The following is a 22,897-nucleotide window of genomic DNA, read 5'->3' as shown; positions in this document are numbered from 1 at the left end:
CAAAATGTTGGCATTCCAGCATCCAAGGGATCCTAGATACGAGGCAGACATTGACTGCGACAACTGTGTCCCCTCCTGTGGCCGTGGAACAGTGACAATCACCAGAAACTTGTTTTTCCACATCCAGTCGCGTGCTGAGAGGAGACCTGCACCCGAGTGAGCTGCATTCTTCATCGGGAACACACTGCACCAGCATCTGTGGTCGAATGAGGATTCACTCTAACCTGGAACTCCTGGGCACCAATACCCGGAAGAAACGGCAGGAAACACAACCTATGACAACCCTCTGAAGGCCTGCCAAGTACCAAGAGAAACTGGAGTATGGCGTTGAGTAACAGGTGTACTTACCCAAACTCCTACCTCCACCTTTAAAAGTTTTCCTAACTTTCAAAATGTTTACAATAGTTTGGCTTTGCCATTGCTTGTTCGTGCCAGAACTCCGAAAACTGGGGACAGTTTTATTCAATGGAACATACACTTACCTTACTTGTGGAACGGTTGTCCCATCCACAAGACCATCGTCACAACTTTTTCCTGCCTTACACAACTACTTGGAACTTTGTGAACTTTCTGGGCACAAAGCACCAGTCATTTTAGGGTTGGACTTAAAAAGTTAGGGTTGTAATCTTGTGAACTGCTATTGCTAATATAACCTTACCTTTCAGTACTGTGGGGTGTGGGTATTAGGATTTAACTGCACTAGCTACTGGGACTGTATAGATGTATTTTTTTATTAGTTTGTGTGATATTACTTGCTTATAGCCATTTCTATAAGGTTTGCTTGGCCACTATAAATATAGGGTTTTTATAACTACTTCTTTTATCATAATCCTCAATTACTTAACTTGTCGATCCTTGACCAGGCTCGCCCCTTCCTGAGACTTAGCCTTGACCACTCTCCATGCTACCTTGATTAGTTTGGCTACAGCTACCAGAGTTATGTTATGTTAAGTGCGCTTATATCGCGCCAGCAGTCCACAGGCATCAGGGCACTGTTAACATACAACAATACTGGACATATAAGGGACACGCTTTAAACATCCGGATGAACTCTCTAATTACTGAAAAGGGTATCATCACTTAAAGAGGCAAGTCTTCAGGCATTTCCTAAACATTTGATAATTCTTTTCCAACCTCAAGGTGGCCGGTAGTTTGTTCCACTGTTGCGCGGCACGCACGGAGAAGGATCTGCCCATACCTGCCTTAAGATTGTATCTTGGCACGTTAAGCAATCCTTTGTCCGCTGAGCATAGCAGTCTCAAGGGAGTGTATCTTACCAATTGATTTTTGAAATAATGAGGTGCATCTCCAAAGAGGCACCTGTGATTGATGGTCATTGACTTAAAGTTCACTCTGTCCTCAATTCTTAACCAGTGCAGCGATTCTTTTGCCGCTGTTATGTGATCCTTGGTTTTTATTCTCTTAACTATGCGTACCGCATCGTTTTCCATGACTTGACATCTGGGCAGATCTTTTTTGGTTGCTCCTAGTAATAATGCATTACCGTAATCTAATTTTGACAGAACTATTGCTGTAGCAATAGTTGCTGTATTTTCCTCATTCAGATGCGGTCAGATTGCTCTCATGAGGCGTAGGTAATATGCATTATTTTTATGCAAATAATTAAGCTGGGCCTTTGAGCTCACAGAGGCATCCATCATCATCCCCAGTGTCTTGACCTAGCTCATGCTCTGTATTTTGGCCTCTTTAATATAGAAGGTTTTGTACTCCTCTCCTAATTTAGCTCTGGATATGTTGGTTCCAAAGATCATTAGCTCTGTTTTCGTGTTGTTTAAACACATCCAGTTTTGTTGCATCCATAAGTCTATTGTGCAGTACACGTCAGCTATTTGAGCTCCTATACATCTGCACATTAGGCCAGAGTATAGAAATGCAGTCACAACAGTGGGGGGAAGAGTAATGTGTGTGGGGGGAGCCGTAGATGCTAGTGTGGGCATGGTTTATAGTGCCATGCTGTGCCAATGTGTGTGGGCAGTCAGTATGGCCAGGGAGTGAGAGATGTATATGTATGGGATACAAAGCAAGATCAGCTCATGGCTCCCTGTACCACAGTAATTCACACAGTGTCTAGATGTGATAACAAAAAGCTCCATTTCAGAAAATAATTCTCAAAATCCCAACTCCTCAAAACAAAGCAAATGGGCTTTAAAAGATTGAATGAACAGGACTTCTCCTGCCAGTGCTGGCTTGCAGGCATGGTTGATGTGCAGGGACCTCACAGATGGCCATCAGTGATTGACCCCTGTGTGATCATATTTCAGTTTCCTATTCCTACTGTCAATCAGCTTCTCATCTCAGGCTTGCCAGTGAACATGTGAGACATGCAGCTAATTGACAATATAGTAAAAGTCTGCAATGGGCGTGGTTTGGATGGAGAGGGGAAGGGAAGGGAGAGAAGTCACATAGGCCTTAGCATTGCCATGGGCACTGATGGGCAATACAAATTACCAAACATCTGAAAGCTGTGTGCCCCTCCCCTAGATCTGCTATTCCCCATGGAATAATTTAAAACATTTAAACCTACAAAAGGAAAGATTTAAATATTAATCACACATGATGCTAGGCCAATTCATAGTACACACTACTACATTTACTAGCAAAGTCAAAAAGTGGAGTATTCAAATGTGTGTTAAATTATACAGCTACCTTCAAGAATTGTGTTCGCCTCGCCCATGGTCATTTTAGGTAGCTTGCAACGGCAAACACTGAAACTTCATTTTACACAAAGTAAATATCCAGAACAAAGTGTTAATGCATTAGAACTAAAAACTGGGACCAACTAGCTTCTTCTAATCCTAGAATTGCTGGGACAAAAGTACAGGAAGTGAGATTCTTCTTCCGTTTTTAGATCCACCTTACAAACATCCGTCACAAGACAAACGAAGGGTACCTCAGCAGAGTCTTAATTATACATTTTTGACATGAATGCTTAATATCATCAAAGGAGTACTGAAAGCTGGGGCAGTTCTTGTGTAAAATTAATGATAACATTTTAGATTTGGTTGTTGAAATAATATCGCTAGGAGTCCAGACCCAGTAATCTCGATTTAACTCCTGTTTAGAAGATGCTTTCATTGAAGCAAGGCGTCGCTAAGAAACCACACACTGATCTTGAAGGAGAAAATCAATCAACTATCGCCCAATCAAGCAACAACCCTTCCTCAGCAAAGTAATTGAGAAGAACGTTGTCATTCAGTTGCACAAAAGAATCACTCGGCACAATCGTCTATATTATCATCAATCTGGTTTTCACACATGATGCAGCACAGAGACCACCACCATCAAATTTATCGACAATGTTTTGCACACCATGGGCAAACGAGATTTCGGGTTTACTCCACCAGCTCGATGACTCTGCTGCCTTAGATACCACTTGCTAAGTAGCCCTCCTCAACATCCTTGCTATGCCCATAGGCTTTGATGGAAAAGTCCTGCAGTCGTGCACCTCAGACCTCTCTAACAGTGATCAACTCGCCCAGATGGGCCCCAAATGTCGCAGATTTGGCCAGTAACCTGCATAGTCCCACAAAGCACCATCCCGTCTGCAGTCATCTTCAACAGCTACATGGAACTTTTGGGGGAAGGAGGCTCACCAACACAAATCAAGTTACACCAATAGGAAGAGGACACACAGATTTACCTCAAGATTACCTACTTCAGCAACATAGTCTGTTAGGGAGAATTATTTTAGTGTTTAATTCCTCTCACCTTAGAGACCCCCAGCTCTTTTGCTGAACTTTGGGACTTTGTACTTTCAAACCTATGTGATTTCAGTGTTTGTTTTTGGAGTCTGACAAACTCCATATGCATCATCTTTTTACATTGTGACACATTTTGTACCCTGAGTGCAGTGTCACAGAGAAATCCTTTGGATTTCTGTTAAGGTTTAAATACCTTCTCTTGGATAACTACTGTTTCCAAGAGCAGTAAAGTGAAATTGACTTTACCTACCTTTGATAACTGTAGGCCCAGCACACACTATCTTACATGGATTGCTGGAGGGGTTATTTAGTATCCCCTTTGTCTACTTTCTCATGTAACATTTTTATGTTACCCTTTCTACAATTAAAGGCTGGTGGCAGTGGTTTACGTTTTCCTCCACCATTGTGTGTCTACCGCAGGCTGCAATTGCAGCTGCAGTAAAGCACCCATGGGTGCCCATTTTGTGAAAATGGCCCCAATGGGCGCCCATTTTGTCAAAATGGCCTTGGTCTTTTTGTTTTGCCATTTCTTGTAGGAAAGTTCATTCTTGAGATTTACTCTGCGCGCCAAACCAGGTTTGGTCCCTTTGTTCGTTTTGTCTTTGGCGGGGTTCACTGCTGAAGCCTGCCTCTGTCTCCAGTGTGTCTGGCAGGGCAGGAAGCGAGGGAGGTGCCCGAAACTCCCTGTGCTTAGTCTCCCTGGTTACAGGAATGCACCCAAAAGGTGATTGGCTGGCTGGCTGTCCTTAGAAGACAGCCACCCTGCTGTCTGTGTGACAGCTAGGCTGCAAATGAATGGGAGAACCCTGCATAAAAGGCGAGGTATTTTAGATAGAAGGCAGAGTCGACCATTGGAGGAAGGAATGCGAAGAAGAACTTGGAAGAGATGCTTGCTGCAACTCCTGGACCACTGGTTTGCCCGGTGAAGGCATGCTGCAGGGCTGAAGTTCCGGATTCGCCTGTACTAGAGAAGCCCTGCAAAGGGAGACTTCTCCCCTTGGGTTGGTGGGACCAATCGACCCTAAGATGAACTCATCTGGAAATCCTCTCGTTGCTGGCTGTACTTCCATTTCCTGCTGCAGGAACCGATTGCCAGGGAGAAGAACACAAGAATCGAGTATCATTTTTAAGTCGGACCCAAGCTCCAGGAAGACCCTCCAGACTCCCTCGAAGCAGGACTAACCAAACCTGAGCCACCTCAACGGAGTACTGTATCCCAGAAGCAAGGAAAGCCCACAAGGTATCCGAGAACCGCCGTGGTGCTATTCACGGGAAGCTGAAACCGCGAAGTGCTGCTGATCTGAACTTTGCCCATTGCTGCCGCTGACCTTCGGATCGTAGTGCAGGAGTCCCCAGACGTCCTCCCTCTTGTCCCCATGACTGAGGCCCAGGAACAATAGGATCTGCCATACTACAACAGGAACAGAAACCAGCTGGAACCAATTTCTTCAGACCTAAGGTACTGTAAACTACGGGGTACTTACCTCTTGTTGTGTAGCATTGTTAGTTCTCAATTGAGACTTGCATTGGCTGCCCTTTCCATAGTTGCTTTCAGCTTTGCCCATCACAAGCCTCCCAGCTTGTGGCCCAACAGTAATTTCATTTTCTAAAAAGCCCTCTATAACATTGTGCAATACTTTGTACTTAGCTACAAGAAGTGCCTCGGCTCTCCTAGAGCAATTGACATTGGCTTTTCTGGCTCCCTGAAGACTTTTACCTCTAATTTTGTGTTTTGATATGTCCCTCCAAAAGTCATACATACTTTACTTGTATAGTTAGAAGGGGTAATCTACATTGCATTTGGGGTTCTAAAGTGCTTACCTGTTTGAGAAACGTGTTAACCATTGCTTTCTTCAATAACCATTTTCCTTTGACACCAAACTCAGTATTGCTCTAAACATACCAGTGATACATCAATGTCCACAGTGTCCTAGTTATTGAAGACACCTCAGAATGTAGGAAGTGTCTGGGTGCCATCCCAAAAGGGCATCTACTGATTTATTGAAACAGAGTGTATTTATTAAGTATATTTAAGTGTTACATATTTGCTACCTTCTAAAGAAGGCTTATTCAAACTGACTGTTACATTATTAAATAATTGTCTAATCAAGAAACCTCGAGTATAAGTGTTATTTGGATACTTGTCACTGTGAGAGTCTATGTTGAAACCCTACAGCTAACAATGACCCCTCTTGAGATAAGCCTGGCTACGCAATCACTCATCACTTGTGTAGTACATGCTTATGCCAAAGGCTGGGTTAACTATTGGCAAGAGGACAAGGCTGGTGCAGTCTCCTACAGGGTACAGCATATAATCTTGCCTAACACAGTTAGTTTTCCAAGACTGGATGACAAATTCCTAAATTAAGCTTCACCCGATAAAGACCAAATTCATTCTTCTAGGAAACCCAATTAAGCATGTCCAAGTCCAAATTTGGATGACATGAATATCGACAGTCACACCTCAAATCTCACTCAGTACAAAAATCTCCCTGCTTTAGCATAGACCATGGTTGCTCATTCAAAACACGCATTGTCGAGAAGACCCAAGTAACATAGTACCAGCTGCTCTGCAAAGTCAAGCCTTTCATCCCTGCCTGATTTTCAGAACAGTTGTCCAAGACCTGGTCATCTACCACCTTGACGGACGCGGTGCACTACTCGCAGGAGTCCCCGAGGACACCTTGGCCGCTCTGAAAATCATGCAATGCACCCAATCACAGGACTAAGAAAACAGGACATTACATCCATCCTCAAGGAACTGTACTGGTCCCCCTTTCAATCACGCATCATGTTCAAGACAGCCTTAATCCCCTACAACTCAATCCCACCCAAAACAACACTCTACCTGGTAGAGAAACTCACCACCCTAGGAGGCCATTGCAGCACCATAAGCCACAATATAGCCAGACAGGAAAAAAAGAACTGCAAGAGGGGAAAAACAGAAAAAAGGCTTTTTCCTGCAACACATCCCACCCCTGGAAGAAGTTACAAAAGCAGATTAGAATGGGCGCTGCAACCTACACTTCAGGAAGGACCTAACACATCTCACTAATCACTCCACCAAACCACAATTCTCCCCCTCTGGAGTTAAGCACCCTCTTCTGTAACCCCCTTTCAATCCCAGCTCCTCTGCTTCCTTCACACCCTTACTTGTAACCCTCCTGGGTGTGTCCTCTACATACAGCACTCCGTTGGGTCCCAATTAGGTTTGCACCTTATACACTCCATTATATGCAAGGTCATCCAGGGACTCTCAGAAAAGAAGATGGTACGGCAGAGCTACAGGAAGGCTGGAGTCCGTTGATGCTTGGCAGAGGCAATAATACCATATAGCACATTTGTTACCACGACCACACTCCAAACTTTAATACAACTCCTCTCCATCTATTTCTGTGCACAGTCATCCAAAGATGTAAAGAAATTTCAGCAGATCATGATCGCTACACTTGAGTGAATTCTGCCCTCTTTGCATTTAGTTTAAATAAACCTTTGACAGTGTTTGACTGAGCACTCTATGGATACATTTCACATTGCTGCACATATTCTGCAATACACTTTAAATAATGTCTTGCCTGCCATTTGTGTACTTTTCTTTAATGCTGTGTACCTATCTAGACTACATTTAGGCACTGTGGCCAGGCACTCCCTTTGATCCCTGTGTTATTTCTTCTTTCTTATTTGCACTGCTTTTATGTCCAGTATCGCTTATTTTTCAGGCCAATACCTTTTTGATGTTTTTATTCTCTGCATGTATGCACAGCCTATTAACCGTATTTTCTGTGCATTGGCTTTACACTCTGAACCCCTCAACACCGTCTCAAATAACACTGATCACAGTAGACTTCCATATTCAATTAACCTTTTCCTTATTGCAATGTCTCGCATGTTTTGGCTCAATTTAATTAATATAGTCTTCCTGAGGTCACTTCTACCTTTCCCTCTATTTGCATCATTGACAGTACCACCATTTGTTATCTATTGCTTCATGCAGCAGTTGTAAGGTGTATACCTAATTTTGTTGGTCCCCTCTAGTTTGGTCATTGTCTGAAAGGCAGTCCACTTCCAGATAAATAAATGTAACGTGGACATTCCTACAAGTCTTGGAGATGCAGTAAAGGATTTATTATATTTGTTGTTTCATATAGTAGTTAAAAGCCATGCTTATCAAGTAATCCTGGCATACCATTTTTTTTCAGGTCCCATATCCGAAGCGTCTTGTCTCGGGAAGCAGAGATAAGGATATGGCTCCTGTTAGGTGTGAAGCTTAGGTCCCGTACTACATCCATGTGGCCGGAAAGGTTAAATAGCAGGCGCCCTGTGGGGTGCGACAATATGTGATGCATTCATTAATGAGAACCATAAGATTTAGTTAGAACAAGCAGTGCAAGCAAAAGTACACCATAGCCACTTACATACACATCTCTAAACATGCTTTGCCCATACAATGCTACTTAGCATATTAAACATGTGAGCGAGCATGCCCTTGCACGCTTCTGGTGATGGTGGTGCTTGCACACTGCAGTTATTGCTGAGGCACAAAATGCTCGCCTTGGGAACAGGACAATGCCTTGAGACAAGGGTTCAAAACACAATCACAGAGCCAGATCCACCCTTTGTCCTTCCATCGTCGAATCCAATATGAGCGAGTAATAAACTCAGTCTAAATGAAGCGCTACATAAAAGAATCGGCCAAAGGAATTGAACTGGGAGGGTTCCATTCCTGGCTCTGCATTGTACATGGGGTAACTGTGCCCGAATGTGTTACAAGACTGCTCTTGATTTGAACCATACTTTGTGGAGGGAGCCATTTACCATTCTTGCATGACATGCAAATGTTTAAAACAAAGCAGCAATGTAATTGCATGTGGACAGTTAAGTGCATTACTGCAGCTAGAAATTTGAATGGCCAATTGCAGTTTTTAAAACGTAAGCAGTACAACTCTACGGACTACATTAATTACAGATTAAATTAAAAAAGGATTGATATGGTTACTAGGTATACACATTAACTACAAACATTGGGAACCCCGGCGTTCAGGTTGCCACCAACACCCAGTGAAGAAAAGTAAATAACAAAAACATATTCCCTCACTCTGCTTCACCAGACTTAAGTAAACTGAAGTACTGATGTAACATGCCCCATATTTATGCCAGTGTTGTGATAAGAGTTTTACTTTGTAGTTTGAGGGAGGAATGATGGTATTCCCATCATTTGTAGACTTCACTCGTTTGTAGTGTGCAACCATTCTAGTTGTTTTTACCACTGAATCCCAATTATTTTAATTTGCATTTTGTCCGAAGGACTGTGTTCCTGCAAGTGGGTAGGTCTTTGTTAATCATTCTTCGTGTTTCCCTATATGGTCAGCTAGTTTGTTTGCTTGCTTAAAGCCTCTTCTTTGTACATAAGAATCTGATCAGATGGTCTATTCCTCCGTACATTACGAGTATATGGCATGTGCACATGGCATATTATTCTATACGCAGTTTCCGAGCATATGGAAAGTAACGGGATGGAGGCAGTATCAGTATTATGGTAGGTTTCTTTGGTATAAAACTTATTCCATCAGCATCAGAGCAGCATCTGACTCACAAGCAAAGCCCTCCATAACCGTCACTCTCTCACATCTCCCAAGCTTCCACACTACACTTCACAGACACACCCCAGTCAGACACTACATACCTTCCTTCCATAAACGCAAAACAAAATCTTGAAATCTCACTGGTGGTTTTGTCGACCCGACAGGTCTGCAGTTTGACGGGAATTACACCATCCACACACTCGCTCATCCTTTGGCTACCACAATTTTCCAATTCAACTTCTCCCATATCCACTCTGCTCATATTCCACATTATCCCATCTTCCATCCACACCGAGTTGTGGAACACTCAACTTGACATGGTAGGGACCATCGCATAAGTCCCTGCCTCAAAGGGCCAGGCAATTTAATACTGACCAAATCCACTTCCTTCACTTTCCCTTTCTGGACTGATTTCTTCACATCATACCGTGGCTTATTGACCATCTGTTTCCTCTCTACAAACGCTCTCGCCTGCTGCACACCTTCCCACATCCATCTCAGCCTTCTCATACACGGTGGAAACAATTTGTAATTGGGCTTCCTGCTCCTAAACACCTCAAAAGGTGAGAACCCTGTCGTAGTATGTAGGGAAAACGTGTGGGCAACTATCCTGCTCAAAACTACTTCCTCCCAGTCTTCATTATTGATCCACGCCCATCTGATACAGTCCTTAATCACCTTGTTAATACTCTGCACTACTGCATTATCTTGGGGATGATAGATAGCAGTACATGTATGCTGTGTGCCATGTTCAACCATATAATCGCACATCTCTTGACTTGAGCTGAACTCCGGCGTCAGTCAGCAACTCACAGATAACCCTCACGCCTGAACATCTCCTCCATAAAATCATTTACATCTCTTGTCATTATGTAACGTATCATCTTTACCTTCATCCACCGAGATAGGACATCCAACAAAACAACGCAGTATTTGACAGCACCAGTACCTTGAATAGGTCCAACAATGTCCATCCCTACTCTTTCCCCAAGGCATTTCCGGCACATGAACCAGAGTCGTATGGCTTTACCTCAGCAACATATGATTTTCACTCAATACGCAAGGAAAGCAATTTCTCACAACCTTCTTCATCTCAATATCACAACCAAGCCACCAGCCTGTGTGTACTGCTTACTTGGTTTTGGTGATGCCTTTATGCCCCTCACACGCAAACTCAACAATGCTCTTTCTCACCCCACTCGGGAAGAATAACTCATTTGGCATCACATATCCACCTGCCACATACAGCTCTTCTAGGACTCAACATAGGCACTCTAAATTGCTAACCCTCCCCAAGTCTTTTTTTTAGTATTCTACCACTCTCCAACACAGCTTTAACCTCCCTGAAAATCTCATCTTCCATACCAGCTTCTCACTCCTTCGTTACCATCTGCTGATCAACACACAAAACGTAATCCTCCTCAAACTTCCTCCTTTTCTGCAACATCATTCACACCCATGCGGGATAAACAATCAGCTAGAATGTTGCTTTTTCCTGGCACATATTCAACTCTCGCACGGCCATGACCCATCTTCTTATCGCGTATGACGCACCATCCAGTCCCTTTTTCTGCAATGTCTCCTTCAAAGGTTTGTGATCAGAGTGTAAAATAAATTTGCTTCTCCACAAAAATGTTCTCAACTTCTCCATCAACCATTTGATAGCCAGCAATTCTTTTTCAATCGTGTAGTAAAATTGCTGGCTATCAAATGGTCGATAGAGAAGTTCAGAACATTTTTGTGGGGAAGCAAATGTATTGTACGCTCTGACCACAAACATAACTTAACATGCACACAGCACAAACTTTCGTACTCCCCAAGAGTCGATTATCACTCTCAAATGGCTAATGGTGATTGATAATTTTGAGACCTGAATACTGTATGTGCGTATCCTTTTTCCAACTGTATAATATATGACTGTATTGAGCTGGCGTACGATTGGACTGTATGTATGGTCGTTGCAACAATATTGTTTAAGTTGTCCAAGTTTATTGTATGGGCATTGGGGGGATGACAATTTGAAAGAGAAGTTTCTTTGCCCGCCAGGCAAGAATTGTTGTGACTCCTTTGAAGAGTTGACAGGTGCGACTAGAATGTAGTGCTGGAGTAAGAGTCACAGGGGTAGACTATCGAGCAACCCATTAGACACATTCAACCCGGCATGTCTTGTGTACATATGCATTTTCAACAAGGCAGCCACAGATAGTGATGGGCCATATGACCAACTGCTCGCCGCAAACCAATCACAGAGCCCACTGGGATGCGCTATTCCCACAGTCAAATTGCATGGGTATAATGAACATAAAGCAAATGTGCATTGTAGAGGTAAATGTGAAGAGTGAGGAATGAAACTCAGACACAGGTTAGATGTGGTTTTGGATCAAGACTTGATAAATAAAAAGGGGGTTGGGGAAAAAAACGGTGCTGTCCCTGCACTAGTGGCGCTTCCCTACCTAAACTCAAAACTAAGGATCAGTGTCAAAATGTCGAAAACAACACTGTCCTGTGTCCAAAGTACAATTCTGACCCTCGCATTCTAAAGAAATGTACTTTATCCTTTTCACTTTAATGTCTTTCACCTTCAATGTTCTAGAAATGTTCAAAAGGGTAAAGAAATAGAGAACTCCAACCAAAAAGTCTCAAGGCTAGGGCTTCCATTCCCCTGGATTCAACTTCGCTCTCCTTTGCATTCAAAAGTAGAACTTTGAGTTCCTTTTGATCTATAACACTACTCCAATATAGAAGCTCCTTAATTATCTTTGCTCTGGGGAATGGTTCTCTCTCCCCTCGGTTCCTCTCATCCTTTTGGATATTGTTGTTAACTTAAAACTTTATGCTTTCTTACACATGAGCTTCCATGAAAAAAGTCTTCACTTTTCTGGAGGTTCACCAAAAACTATTTTGGGTTGGAAATCCTCTTTTCCAGAGGGAGTCTCCTGGTCCTTATCAAGGTTCTTGTTAACTTCTATGAATCCTGTAGTCTTTGGATAGCCCCGATAGTTCCTTCTCAGGACTTCCCTTTCATTTCACCCCAAAGTAGTCAGCAGTTTGGCTTTTTAGCTTTAGGTTCTCAAGAAACCTGGTATACTTTCCTGCCAGGTGTTCTTGTTCTTTGGGCGTACCTTTTCATCCAACAAAATCAAACATGCATGGGTTTGGTCATTGTTTTGTCAGGATACCTGGCATACTTTCCCGCTGGGTTTTTAACTTCTTAGTTCTTTTCATCAACTCTGCCTTTCTGGCTATTCCTGATTGCTCCTCAATGGGTCCTTGCCTGGTATGTTTCCCTACCACAACTTCCCTTATCCACTTGCACCTTTATGGTATACTGCCAGGCTTCCTGGAATCACACTCTTGCAATTGCCTGGTATACTCACCTGCCAGGGCTTTTCACTTGTGTGCTTTTGCTCACACTTCCACTCTTGATTGTTCATCACGTTAGCCTTATTGGCTAATACACTCTATCAATTGTATATTGCCTAATTAGCGTTTCTTACATGCATATGCAACACATACTTGCAAACTTCAATGTCTCTCTTCTTTAGAAGTTTTACTTTCACTTGTTCTCCCCTCAGGTTTTGTAAACGGCTCTCTTTCTGTTCCATTACGTATAATTATTTGAATTTGGCATTGCCGCCAATACGCCCCGGTGTTCCCTTTGTCCCAGTGTGGACTCTACAGCTCTTTACAGAGTTCCTTGGCCTTGGATGCTTACTTCCTCGAGACCATTTGCTCTCTGCGTCCCTGCTTCCTGCAGTTCCAGCTGGGTTCATCTGCCTCAAACACATCTCTGGTAGGTAAACTGCTGCTTTCCGACACCAGCAAACGCCCGAGAGTTCTGCACCGTCTTCTGGCACTCCCGCCGAGTCTCATCTTCTCTGTGCCACATTCTGCTCCTGAGCCGGTTGGCTCCACTGACCTGTTTCGCCCGTTGTTCGCACAGAGAGGAGCAGCCCGCTCCTGCCAGCAGTCTGTCGGAGTTTCTTGCAGTCTTGATTTGAATGTCCCGCGCACAGGTGTGTGCTCCCAGCAACTAGAGCACTTCCTGTTCTAAGAGCTTCTCTTGCTCTGCACTCCTCCACTCCTCTTCCTCGTTGCAGTGTTGTGGTGTTTTTAGAAACAGTAGTCCCTTGCTGGCAGCTTGCATGAAAACACTGGATGAATGTTCATAATGGATTTTATGGAGGATTGATATGTGAAGTTAAGACACATGGTTTTAGCAGATTTATAAGGCAAGTCCATGTTTGAGGGTTGGCCTATAGGTCGTAACAAAAAGGTATTCAATACTATCCATGGAAGGAAAAGGGAAGGTATTACAATAGGCCATTCAAGTGTTGTTAATGGAGGTTCATCCTGCAAGGGGAAAGGAGGACACCAGTTCTCCCCCGCTGATAACAACCCCCCCGCCCCTCCGAAGCCCCATGTGATCCTCCCTCATTTAGCCGCTCTCAGGATCAGAATCAGGTAGCGGCTGCCGTCATCTGGCCACATGGGAGTATGTTACCGCCGGGAAAGGAGTGATACCATCAGATTCATCACATAAACCTTGTAAAACCAGGCTGGTAAGAAACAGCCAAACCTGACCATAGAAAACGGAGAAAGAAAATCTTGCATTCCCCCAAAATAAGGCCACTATTGCCAGAAGCTGGTATTGCACGGAGAAAAGAAGCGATATCCAAATCCAAAATGGTTAACATGCTTCTGATCACTTGTTTCTATATGCAGAAGTGAGAGTATGCCTTAAGAACCTAAGGAACAAAAGGCCATGACAAATGGAAAGCAACGACAAAACCAAGGAAATTAAAGAGCACGCAAGATGAAGATGAGGCAACACCACTTTCAGATTCCAGAGAGGCTGAGAAGAGTGTGTTGAAGTTTGGGAGTTGCTTTTGGAGGGTAGTGAGAATATTAAAGTTGCCTACAATCCTCAAGCAGAGACAAAGCCAGATCTAGCAACAGTTTTCACATTTCTTTTTCGGAATGGCAGTTTGCTGACTTCTTCATGGCTGATTTTATTTATTTATTTATTTTAAATTTGTTTTATTGGTTTTACAGGAGAAGGCTTCATCATTTTAATACAAACATTACCGTTGAAACAAGGTATGAAGAATAAAACGACAGTGCTCATGGTACATATTATCAACTGTGGTATACACAACTTAGGTATGCACGTTGAACCCCAACTCCACGTCTCCCTCCCCATCCCCTACGACCGTTAGCGAGGTGAAAATAGTCCCATTGTTTCGCAGTGAAGTTTTTGATGAAAGCATAACAATGAAAAGAGGCATACATTAGTATCTTATGATTCCCTGCAGGTATTGTCAGCTGATCAGCTGAGTGTCTATTGTTGATTTTACATATCGTGCACACATTCTTTCATATAACGTATTTGGCATGACATTCTGACCACTCATTGTCAACAGAGGTACAGTCTCCATGGAGGGCGGTGGTCAAGCTATACATTCTGAAAATGTTTCGGGAGTCGCCTATCCACTCGTTCTGGTGGGGAGAGTTGCCCTTTTCCAGACCGCTGTGAGGCAAGACCTTGCGGCCATCAATAGTCCCTGTACCATTTCGGGTACTTTAAGGATCGTCTCTTCCGTTTCAATTATACCAAATAGAATCAACAGTGGATGTTTCTCCCTCTCTTCTTCATCTAAGTCTTTAATCCAGCTGAGTGCCTCATCCCAGTATGCCTGCACCGCCCTGCATTCCCACCACATATACCAATAGTCTGCTTTCTGTCCGCAGCCTGCCAACAATATGGGCTCACCTCCTGGTACATCTTGACTAATCTGAGCGGGTCATATTGCCATCTATACAATAATTTAAGGGCATGTAGTTTGTACTGACAGGATAGAGATGATTTCGGTGTTTTTCTGCTTATTTGCAGCCATTACCCCTGTGAGAGGTGCCTTCCCAAGTCTACTTCCCACCTGTTCTTTAATGTGACCGAGGGGGCCGTATGAATCTCTACTAGTGCCGTGTACATCGTACTTACGAGGCCTTTGGAACCTGTGCAAGTGTCGAGGATTTTCTCGAAGGGAGCGGGATCCCTTTGCAGTTGATCTTTCCATACCTCCCGTGTCATGACACCTTTCAGTTTCAGGCATTGAAACACTGAGAGCGGGCCTATGGCGAGTGCTTCTTCAAGCTCTTGAATGCTTAAAAAAGTCTCATTTCTCCACAGTTGCCCGGCTCTTTAAAGTCCGGCTTCGCACCAGGATTGATAGCTCCCTGGGTCTGGGATAGCGTCACGGATCCCCGGTACCCATAGATGCCCTAGTGGGGAAGGCCAGGTCGTGACCCCACTCATATCTTTGTTTGATTTCCACACTGCCCATATTGTTCCAAGAATGGGGTGATTCTTGATACTATTCCGCAATTGGGACCCGGGAACCCAGAGCCATTCTCCTACAGTAAATGGCCAGAGATGGTAATTTTCTAGGCCTATCCATTGTAAGTCTGTTTGCTGTCTCAGTTGTGGGATAAGTATACGTAATTGTGCTGCCTTGTAATATAATTCTAGGTCTGGGAGACCCACCCCTGCATTATCCTTCCAAAGGTTGAGTAAAGATCTAGGGACCCTGGGCTTTTGTTTTATTTATTTATTAATAATGTGTTACAGTTTATTTTAAACTTTAAACATAAAAAAAGAAGAGTCATTCTAAACATTAATCATTGATAGAATTACTCCTACACAAATATAAGATTACACCTACAGAAATATAAAGATCACCAAACCATAGTCGGCAATACCTCTCTGTGGAAGATAAACCATTATATTTACTTTTATTAGACACCAGCGGTAAATTATCTACCCTCAGTAGAAGTAAAAATTGTCTGAGTCTGCTTGATGGACAGAGGGTTAGATATGGCTGCATTTGCTTAAAGGAATAGAGCATGTAGTGGATGAATTTGTATTTAGGAAGCTTATCCAGATGGGCGTAGTTTTCCAGCCAGTCCCAGAGGGCAATTTTTTTGGACAGTGCATTTTTTTGGGGGATCATCAAACTTCTCTCCACTCTTAGTCCAGTTTATTAATCTCAGGAAGGCTTCAGTCTCCTTTTTAAGATGGCATTTGGTTGTTTCCTTTGAGGCTTCAATGGCAAATTCTTTCAGTAAGCGATTCTCTGGTTGATTAGAGATCCTAAGGTAAAGTTCGGCTCTCCTTTTCAGAACAATGGAACCTAGAGAGGAAACCCCCACTTCCAGTCTTAACAATGCCATTGGGATAGATTGGGGAAGTCTTAGGATTCTTCTCCAAAACTTCCCCTCTATAATTTGCAGCCAGCTTAGGTCCATTTGCAGCAGGGCTTCCAGCCCATAGATAACCATAGGGGTTAACACCTGGGTATATAATTGACGGATTCCGTGCAATGTAAATCCACAGTTCTGTCTTGCAAACTGGCTAATCAGCGACGTTGCTTGAGCTGCCCGATGTTGTCTCATTTGGATACAGGAGTTATAGCCCGGCTTAGCATCCATTTCGACCCCAAGGTATTTGTATTGCAGAGTGTACTTAATTTCTATTTCGCGGAGTAGAAGCCGAGGGCGAGCAATCTTCTTACTTGCGAATATCATCACCTGAGTTTTCTCCTGGTTAATGATTAAATCATTATTCGCAGCATACTCCCATAACTTCAATGCAGATCTCCGTAGACCACTGAACGTGTGATCCATAATTATCAGGTCGTCAGCATACGCTAGTACTGCACAGTGGATTGTGCCGACGAGAGGACGACAATTATGGACACTTAGGATGGCATCTGGTAAATCATATGTATAAAGGTTGTACAAAAACGGGGCCGTCACGCAGCCCTGCTTGACTCCATGATTCTGGGGGATCTCTACAGTCGTATCCCCTGATTATTGAGTCTGCAAGCCACTGTATTGTCCTCATGCAGTAATTTTAAATAATACAGAAGTATCTCAGGGCAGCCTAATAACTCAAGTTTGGCCCACAGTTTTTCTCTGCGGACCGAATCAAAAGCTGCCTTAAAATCGACGAACATGGCATATAATGGCGGATTTCCTTTCTTCATGGCTTTGAGCGTAAAGTATCCAGAATAATTATGTTATGGATCGTTGAGTAGCCTTTCCTGAAGCCGCACTGAAAAGTGTTGAGTATATCAGATTTAGCCACCCATTCCTCCAATTTATCAAGTAGCAGTGAGGCGAAAAGTTTCCCTGTACAGTCAAGCATAGATAGTAACCTGAAATTGCAGAGATCTTTCCTATCACCTTTCTTGAAGATTGGTATTAAGTAGGCACGCTGCCATGATTTAGGGATTTTTCCAACCGCAAGTACTTTCCCAAATAATATTCTTAAAAATTTGGCCCAGAATTCCGGTTGACTTCTCAACACAGCATTTGAAAGTCCGTTAGGCCCAGGAGCCCTAGATGATTTGAGCCTTCTAATTTTCCAAAGTAGATGTTCAGTTGATATATTGAGGGGGATGGACCTTGGGGTCACTTTTCCTACCGACTTTCCCATCTCCTTGGTAGGGATGTTGCGACTCATCAGGAAGTCCGTCCATTGACTAGAACTTATAGGGTTAATCAGATCTTTTCTACCACTGCCTCTGGCTTGGCCAAGAAGAGACCATATGCTTCTTGAATTTTTGGAACATATGGTTTGAACCATATTTTGCCATCGCCTAAGTTTTAGCTCAAACCTTTTAGCTTTAACATACGCTCTGTATTTATTTTTTAGGGCTCTGCAAGTACCATGATATACCCAATGACATGTACTAGTATGTTTGGCTTGTCTAATTTCTGCTCTTAGCCTACGTTTAGCATCTCTAATGCTTTTGTCGTATGTAACTGATGTTTTGCCAACAATCGCTATCCGGTTAATTGCGGAAGTCGCATGTGTAGCGGAGAATGATGTAACCCAATGTTCCATTTCATTTATGGACATGTTGTGGAACTTGTACAGAGTGTCATCGTCTATGCCATGCACCATGCTTACTGCTCCATTGATGTTTTTATCTGACCAGCATAGACGGGTGCCCGATTGGTTAGTTGTCATGTCCCCCAGGGGCTTAGTACATATGGTCGGCATACCTATGTTACACTTCAGCACAAGCATTGAGTGGTCGCTCCAATCGTTTGCAGAGATCATCAGGTCGCTTACATTCATGGCCATCTGTGGACTCACAAATATATAGTCCAGGACGCTTTTTGCGTTCCCGCTATGCCATGTATAATTTCCTGCATTATCGCTTGAGGTTCTGCCATTAATCATCTCCATTTCCCAGCCATTGAAGAAGCTCAGCCAAGAAATACCAAGTGGGTCTTCGAGATTGTGTACCATATTGTTTGTTGAATTCGATACAGGATTAATAGATATGTCAACTGTGCTTAGCATATGGCAATTAAAGTCCCCAACAATAGTTACCAATGTGTTAAACGGATCCATCACCCAGGCAGCCAACAACTCATGAATTGCTTCTTGAAGGGCTTCAACCTCGTTACCACCCGGTGGACTATACAGATTAATGATAAGCATATTTTCTCTGCATCCCTCGTTTATGCTCTCCAATTCTACTGCAATCATTTTGTCCCTGGATAATGTCTCCAACTGTCTTGATGTAACCGTGTTCCTGATACATGTGATCAGGCCACCGTAGGGTCTCCCTCTCTTTCCCTTCATCGCCAGAGACTGGTAGATTGTATAACCGTTGAGTATTATAGAGGATCTCAACCATGTCTCTTGGAGGCATATGCATACATTTTCCGTTAGGAACTGGAGAGGGCCCACCGAGGAGAACAAATGCTTGAACCCTCTACAATTCCATGATACTAGTGAGGGGATTCAATTTAAGTTCACCACCTTCGGTAGAGCTGATGCTAACCAGGTTAGAACATTCTGGATGTCAGCCATCGCAACCCGGTCCTTTTTCAGATTTGGTGGAACTTCTGTTGTTTCTTTTACTGCTGAGGGAGCTTTACTTGGCCATTTTGGATCCTCCTGATCGGGATCGGGATCTACTTCGATGTCTACGACTCGGAGATTATCTTTATAGTTACGTATCAATTGTGCAGAGCAGATAAACTTGCAATGAATGGCTGAAACGTTGGCGTTAGTAACTTGTAGAGGCTCAATAAATTCAAAGTCATCCGCTCTTAATACACGTAGTTGAGGAACAGCGTGAAGTCTAATCATTAGCTCAGTTCTAGTGAGCCAGCAGCTCTCACTTTGCTGGTATAGATTTTTGATGAGGCATATCCGGTTCTCTTTCTGAGGAGCCTCATTATCCTTAGGATTGTTCACTGGTTCAATTGTACTTAACTCTCTGTCAGCTACCAGGTTATCTTTGCCGCCAGTTACATAATTCTCCTCAAGTTGCTCTGAAACAGGCATGTTAATGGATGCAGATGCAACTCCATCTTCTATTTCATCGTCCCCGTCATCCTCTGACAGCACCCAGCTTGTTAAATAACCTACTTGCTTATCCTTGCGTCTACACCCGCCTGCCGTTGGTTTCCTTGATTTTTTATTATTCTTCCCAGAGGGCTCAGAATCCAATATTGGCTGCGCCACCTCACAGGTCTTCTTCCTCATTGCCGCTCTTTTGGCTAGACGCCGCTGTTTACGGGAGAGAAATACTTCAGGTGTATTGACTGCGTTGAGGGACGTTACGGGATTCTCTGCACTCTCAGTTGCTTCTGGGTTAGATGGCGTATTCTCCCCTGGGACTCTCGCATTAGTTGTCACTGCAGCAGGATTTTGCGGAAGCAAATTTAGTGTAGTTTCCAATATACGTCCACACATTTTAAGGAGGATCTTAAGGGCAAACTGCACAGATGCAACCGATGATTGTAGTTCGGCCAAATCCGTAGGGCTGGATGATGCTGTATTGCTGAACTCCACCTCTCTTGATTCCAGCTCAGAAACATTATGAATGTTCAGGTTAGGTGTGGTTGACAATCTCACAGAGCCCATTCTTGGAGATTTAGTTGCTTCCTCCATTCGATTGCTTAGTGCCGGTTGCCCTACTTTAGCCACTAAGATCATGGATCTTTGCATAGAAAGGCATAGCTCCAGTAGGGAGTTATTATCTATATCTCCATAGCTCTCATGGTCCTGCGTGTCCATATTGATCGCCTCCCCCTCATCCATGGTGGTAGAATTGTTTTCCGGGTGTGGATTCACTGGAAAAAAATCCGTTATTGCTCTTTTAATGGCTGGTGCTAGCTTTGCCCATCGCACACTCTTTATCTGCTGGACTACTCCTTATTTTCCGCTGTCGCAAGTTGTAGCGTGCTTGGGACTTCTTACGTGAAGGCATATGTTATTTTGCTCTAAAAGGTTAGCAATATATATAAAAAGAAAAAGGCATAAAAAAAATATCAGCTACTTCGTAGTTAATTATGTTTGCCTTCAGGTTTAATCTATGTGCCCAGAAAATACCTCACTATATGGGCACAGAAAAATCTCGTTTTGTTTGGCTCAACTAGCTGTCATGCACTGGGAGGGCTCCTTCTAGTGGTACACACAGCCCCACTTACTCAAATGGGAATCCCCCCTCTGCAGATAGTACCACTATATCTGTTCACACCTTTAACCATAGAGAGGCACTACAGCGGCACCTAACAGCCAGCCACCACAAGAGCCAAGAGCGACCCACCGCGCCTCTGGGCCGAGGGACCCAGGAACACCCAGCCCCCAGCCTACCGTGCCACACAGTGAGGTGCCAAAAAAGCAAGTGAATTGGGAGCACAGACCGGTACCTGCGTGCCTAATGACAGAGGCCAGGTCGCGCGCCCCACCCGGCACCCGTTTCCGTTTCCAGGGGCGCTCCCACGGTCGCTCACCGCCGGTGAGTTCTCCTCAAGTGCGGGCGATAAGTCCGGGCTCCACTCCGCACTCCGAACGTCGCTCGTACGCCAGGGGCGGCACAAGCTGCACAGTCAATACAGGCGACGCGGGGGCTGAGCCGCGCCGCACCAGCCGCGTCGCACACGATCCAAACGTCAGACCGTCAAGCCGCACCTCCTCCAGCACACCGATGTACCAACGCTAACGTCAGCTCACGCAGAGGCCGCTTCCGACAGACTAATGATTTAATGTCCCTTTTGTTTTGCCACAGGAATGTTAATAGTTTCCTGGTGGTGATGAAGTATTCTTTGGGCATTTTAATGGGGAGCATCCGAAACAAGTACAGTATTTTGGGTAGGATCACCATTTTAATGGCATTCAGACGGCCCATCCAGGAGATGGTGAGTCTAGACCATCTCTCAATGTCTTTCTCCAAGGCCAGGGACAGCGAGGGGAAGTTGGCTTGGGATAAGGTTTCAAGTTCTCGGGTCACATTAATGCCTAGATATCGGAGCATGGTGAGGCTGACCTTCATTCCCAAAGGGGTGAACCTGTCTACTTCGGAGTCCCTGCTTTTGTCAATCGGGAGGAGGATTGACTTCCCAGTATTAATTTTGTGGCCCGCTAGTCAACCATATTCCTCAATTATGTCTAGCCCTGCTGGGACAGAGCTAAGTGGATCAGTTGGGTGCAGAAGGATGTTGTTGGCATAAAGATGCAGTTTGTATTCCCTTTCCCCTACTTTAATCCCTTTAAGCTTCTCATCAAATCTCTTTCTGTGCTAGTGGTTCAAGGGACAGAACAAATAGTATTGCGGACAGAGGGCAACCTTGTCTTGTTCCTCTTTCCAGTGCAAACCGTCTAGAGTAGCCGCCATTTACTGTTACTGAGGTCTGCAGGGATGAATATAATGCCTTTATGGCACGCCGTAGCGTTGGTCCCAGCCCTATCCAGGAGAGGGCTTTTTCCAGAAAGTCCCAGGCCACCCTGTCAAAGGCCTTCTTGGCGTCCAAAGACAGGAGGGTTGGGCCACCCTGTATCCCTTGTGCATCATGTATCAGGTGGAGTGTCTTTCTCATCATGTCAGCCCCTTGTCTCCCCATCACGAAGCCTACTTGGTCTGAGTGTATTAGTCGTGGTAGGTGTGTTTCTAATCGGGCTGCAATGATTTGCGCATATATTTTGGCATCGATGTTAAGGAGCGAGATGGATCAATAAGATCCGCAGTGCTTCGGGCCTCTACCTTCCTTGGGTATGACTGTAACAAGTGCCTGTGCAAAGGATGGAGGCGCCCGGCATGTCTCGAAGACATCGTTGAATAACGTCGCCAGAAAGGGGGCGAGGAGCGTGGAGAATGTTTTATAGAACTCAGGAGTATACCCATCTTCCCCTGGGGCCTTCCCTGTTTTTAGACGCCTAATGGTGTCTATCACCTTTTCCTCTGTGACTGACGTTTCTAGGGACTCGGCCTCTGTGCATCAGTGAGGGGAGCGTTGCCTCTTTGAGGTATGCATCAATGGTTGCCAATGGGGAGGCATGTCACAGATGTACAAATCTTCATAAAAGGAGGCAAATGCTTCTCGTATTCCCTCTGGGGAGGACTCTGTTGAATCTACAAGTGTGAAGAAAAGAGGATCAGCCTTAGATACAGTGTTGGCGCTCCAGGTGGAAAGTATTTGTGAGATATGTAATAGTAGAGATAGAGATGCTGCAACTGAGGGATGCCACAGAGGCTGACCTGGGCTTGGACAAATTGAAGGGAAAAG

General features: G+C 44.2%; 1 protein-coding gene across 4 annotated transcripts in view; it reads right to left on the bottom strand.

The window, feature by feature from the left end:
- The window catches only part of WSB2 (WD repeat and SOCS box containing 2), a 263,989-nt gene that overhangs the window by 107,405 nt on the left and 133,687 nt on the right, over nt 1-22,897 (bottom strand). For all 4 annotated transcript variants that reach the window (XM_069619202.1, XM_069619204.1, XM_069619201.1 and 1 more), the window contains one exon: nt 7,909-8,040. In XM_069619202.1, the coding sequence (XP_069475303.1) occupies nt 7,909-8,040 (132 nt within the window). The remainder of the gene's footprint in view (nt 1-7,908; nt 8,041-22,897) is intronic.

The sequence above is a fragment of the Ambystoma mexicanum genome, chromosome 10 (genome assembly GCF_040938575.1).
Source record: "Ambystoma mexicanum isolate Mex_15411 chromosome 10, UKY_AmexF1_1, whole genome shotgun sequence".
NCBI lineage: Eukaryota > Metazoa > Chordata > Amphibia > Caudata > Ambystomatidae > Ambystoma > Ambystoma mexicanum.
The sequence above is the reverse complement of the archived record's forward strand: the minus strand, read 5'-3'. Positions and strand labels throughout refer to the sequence as shown.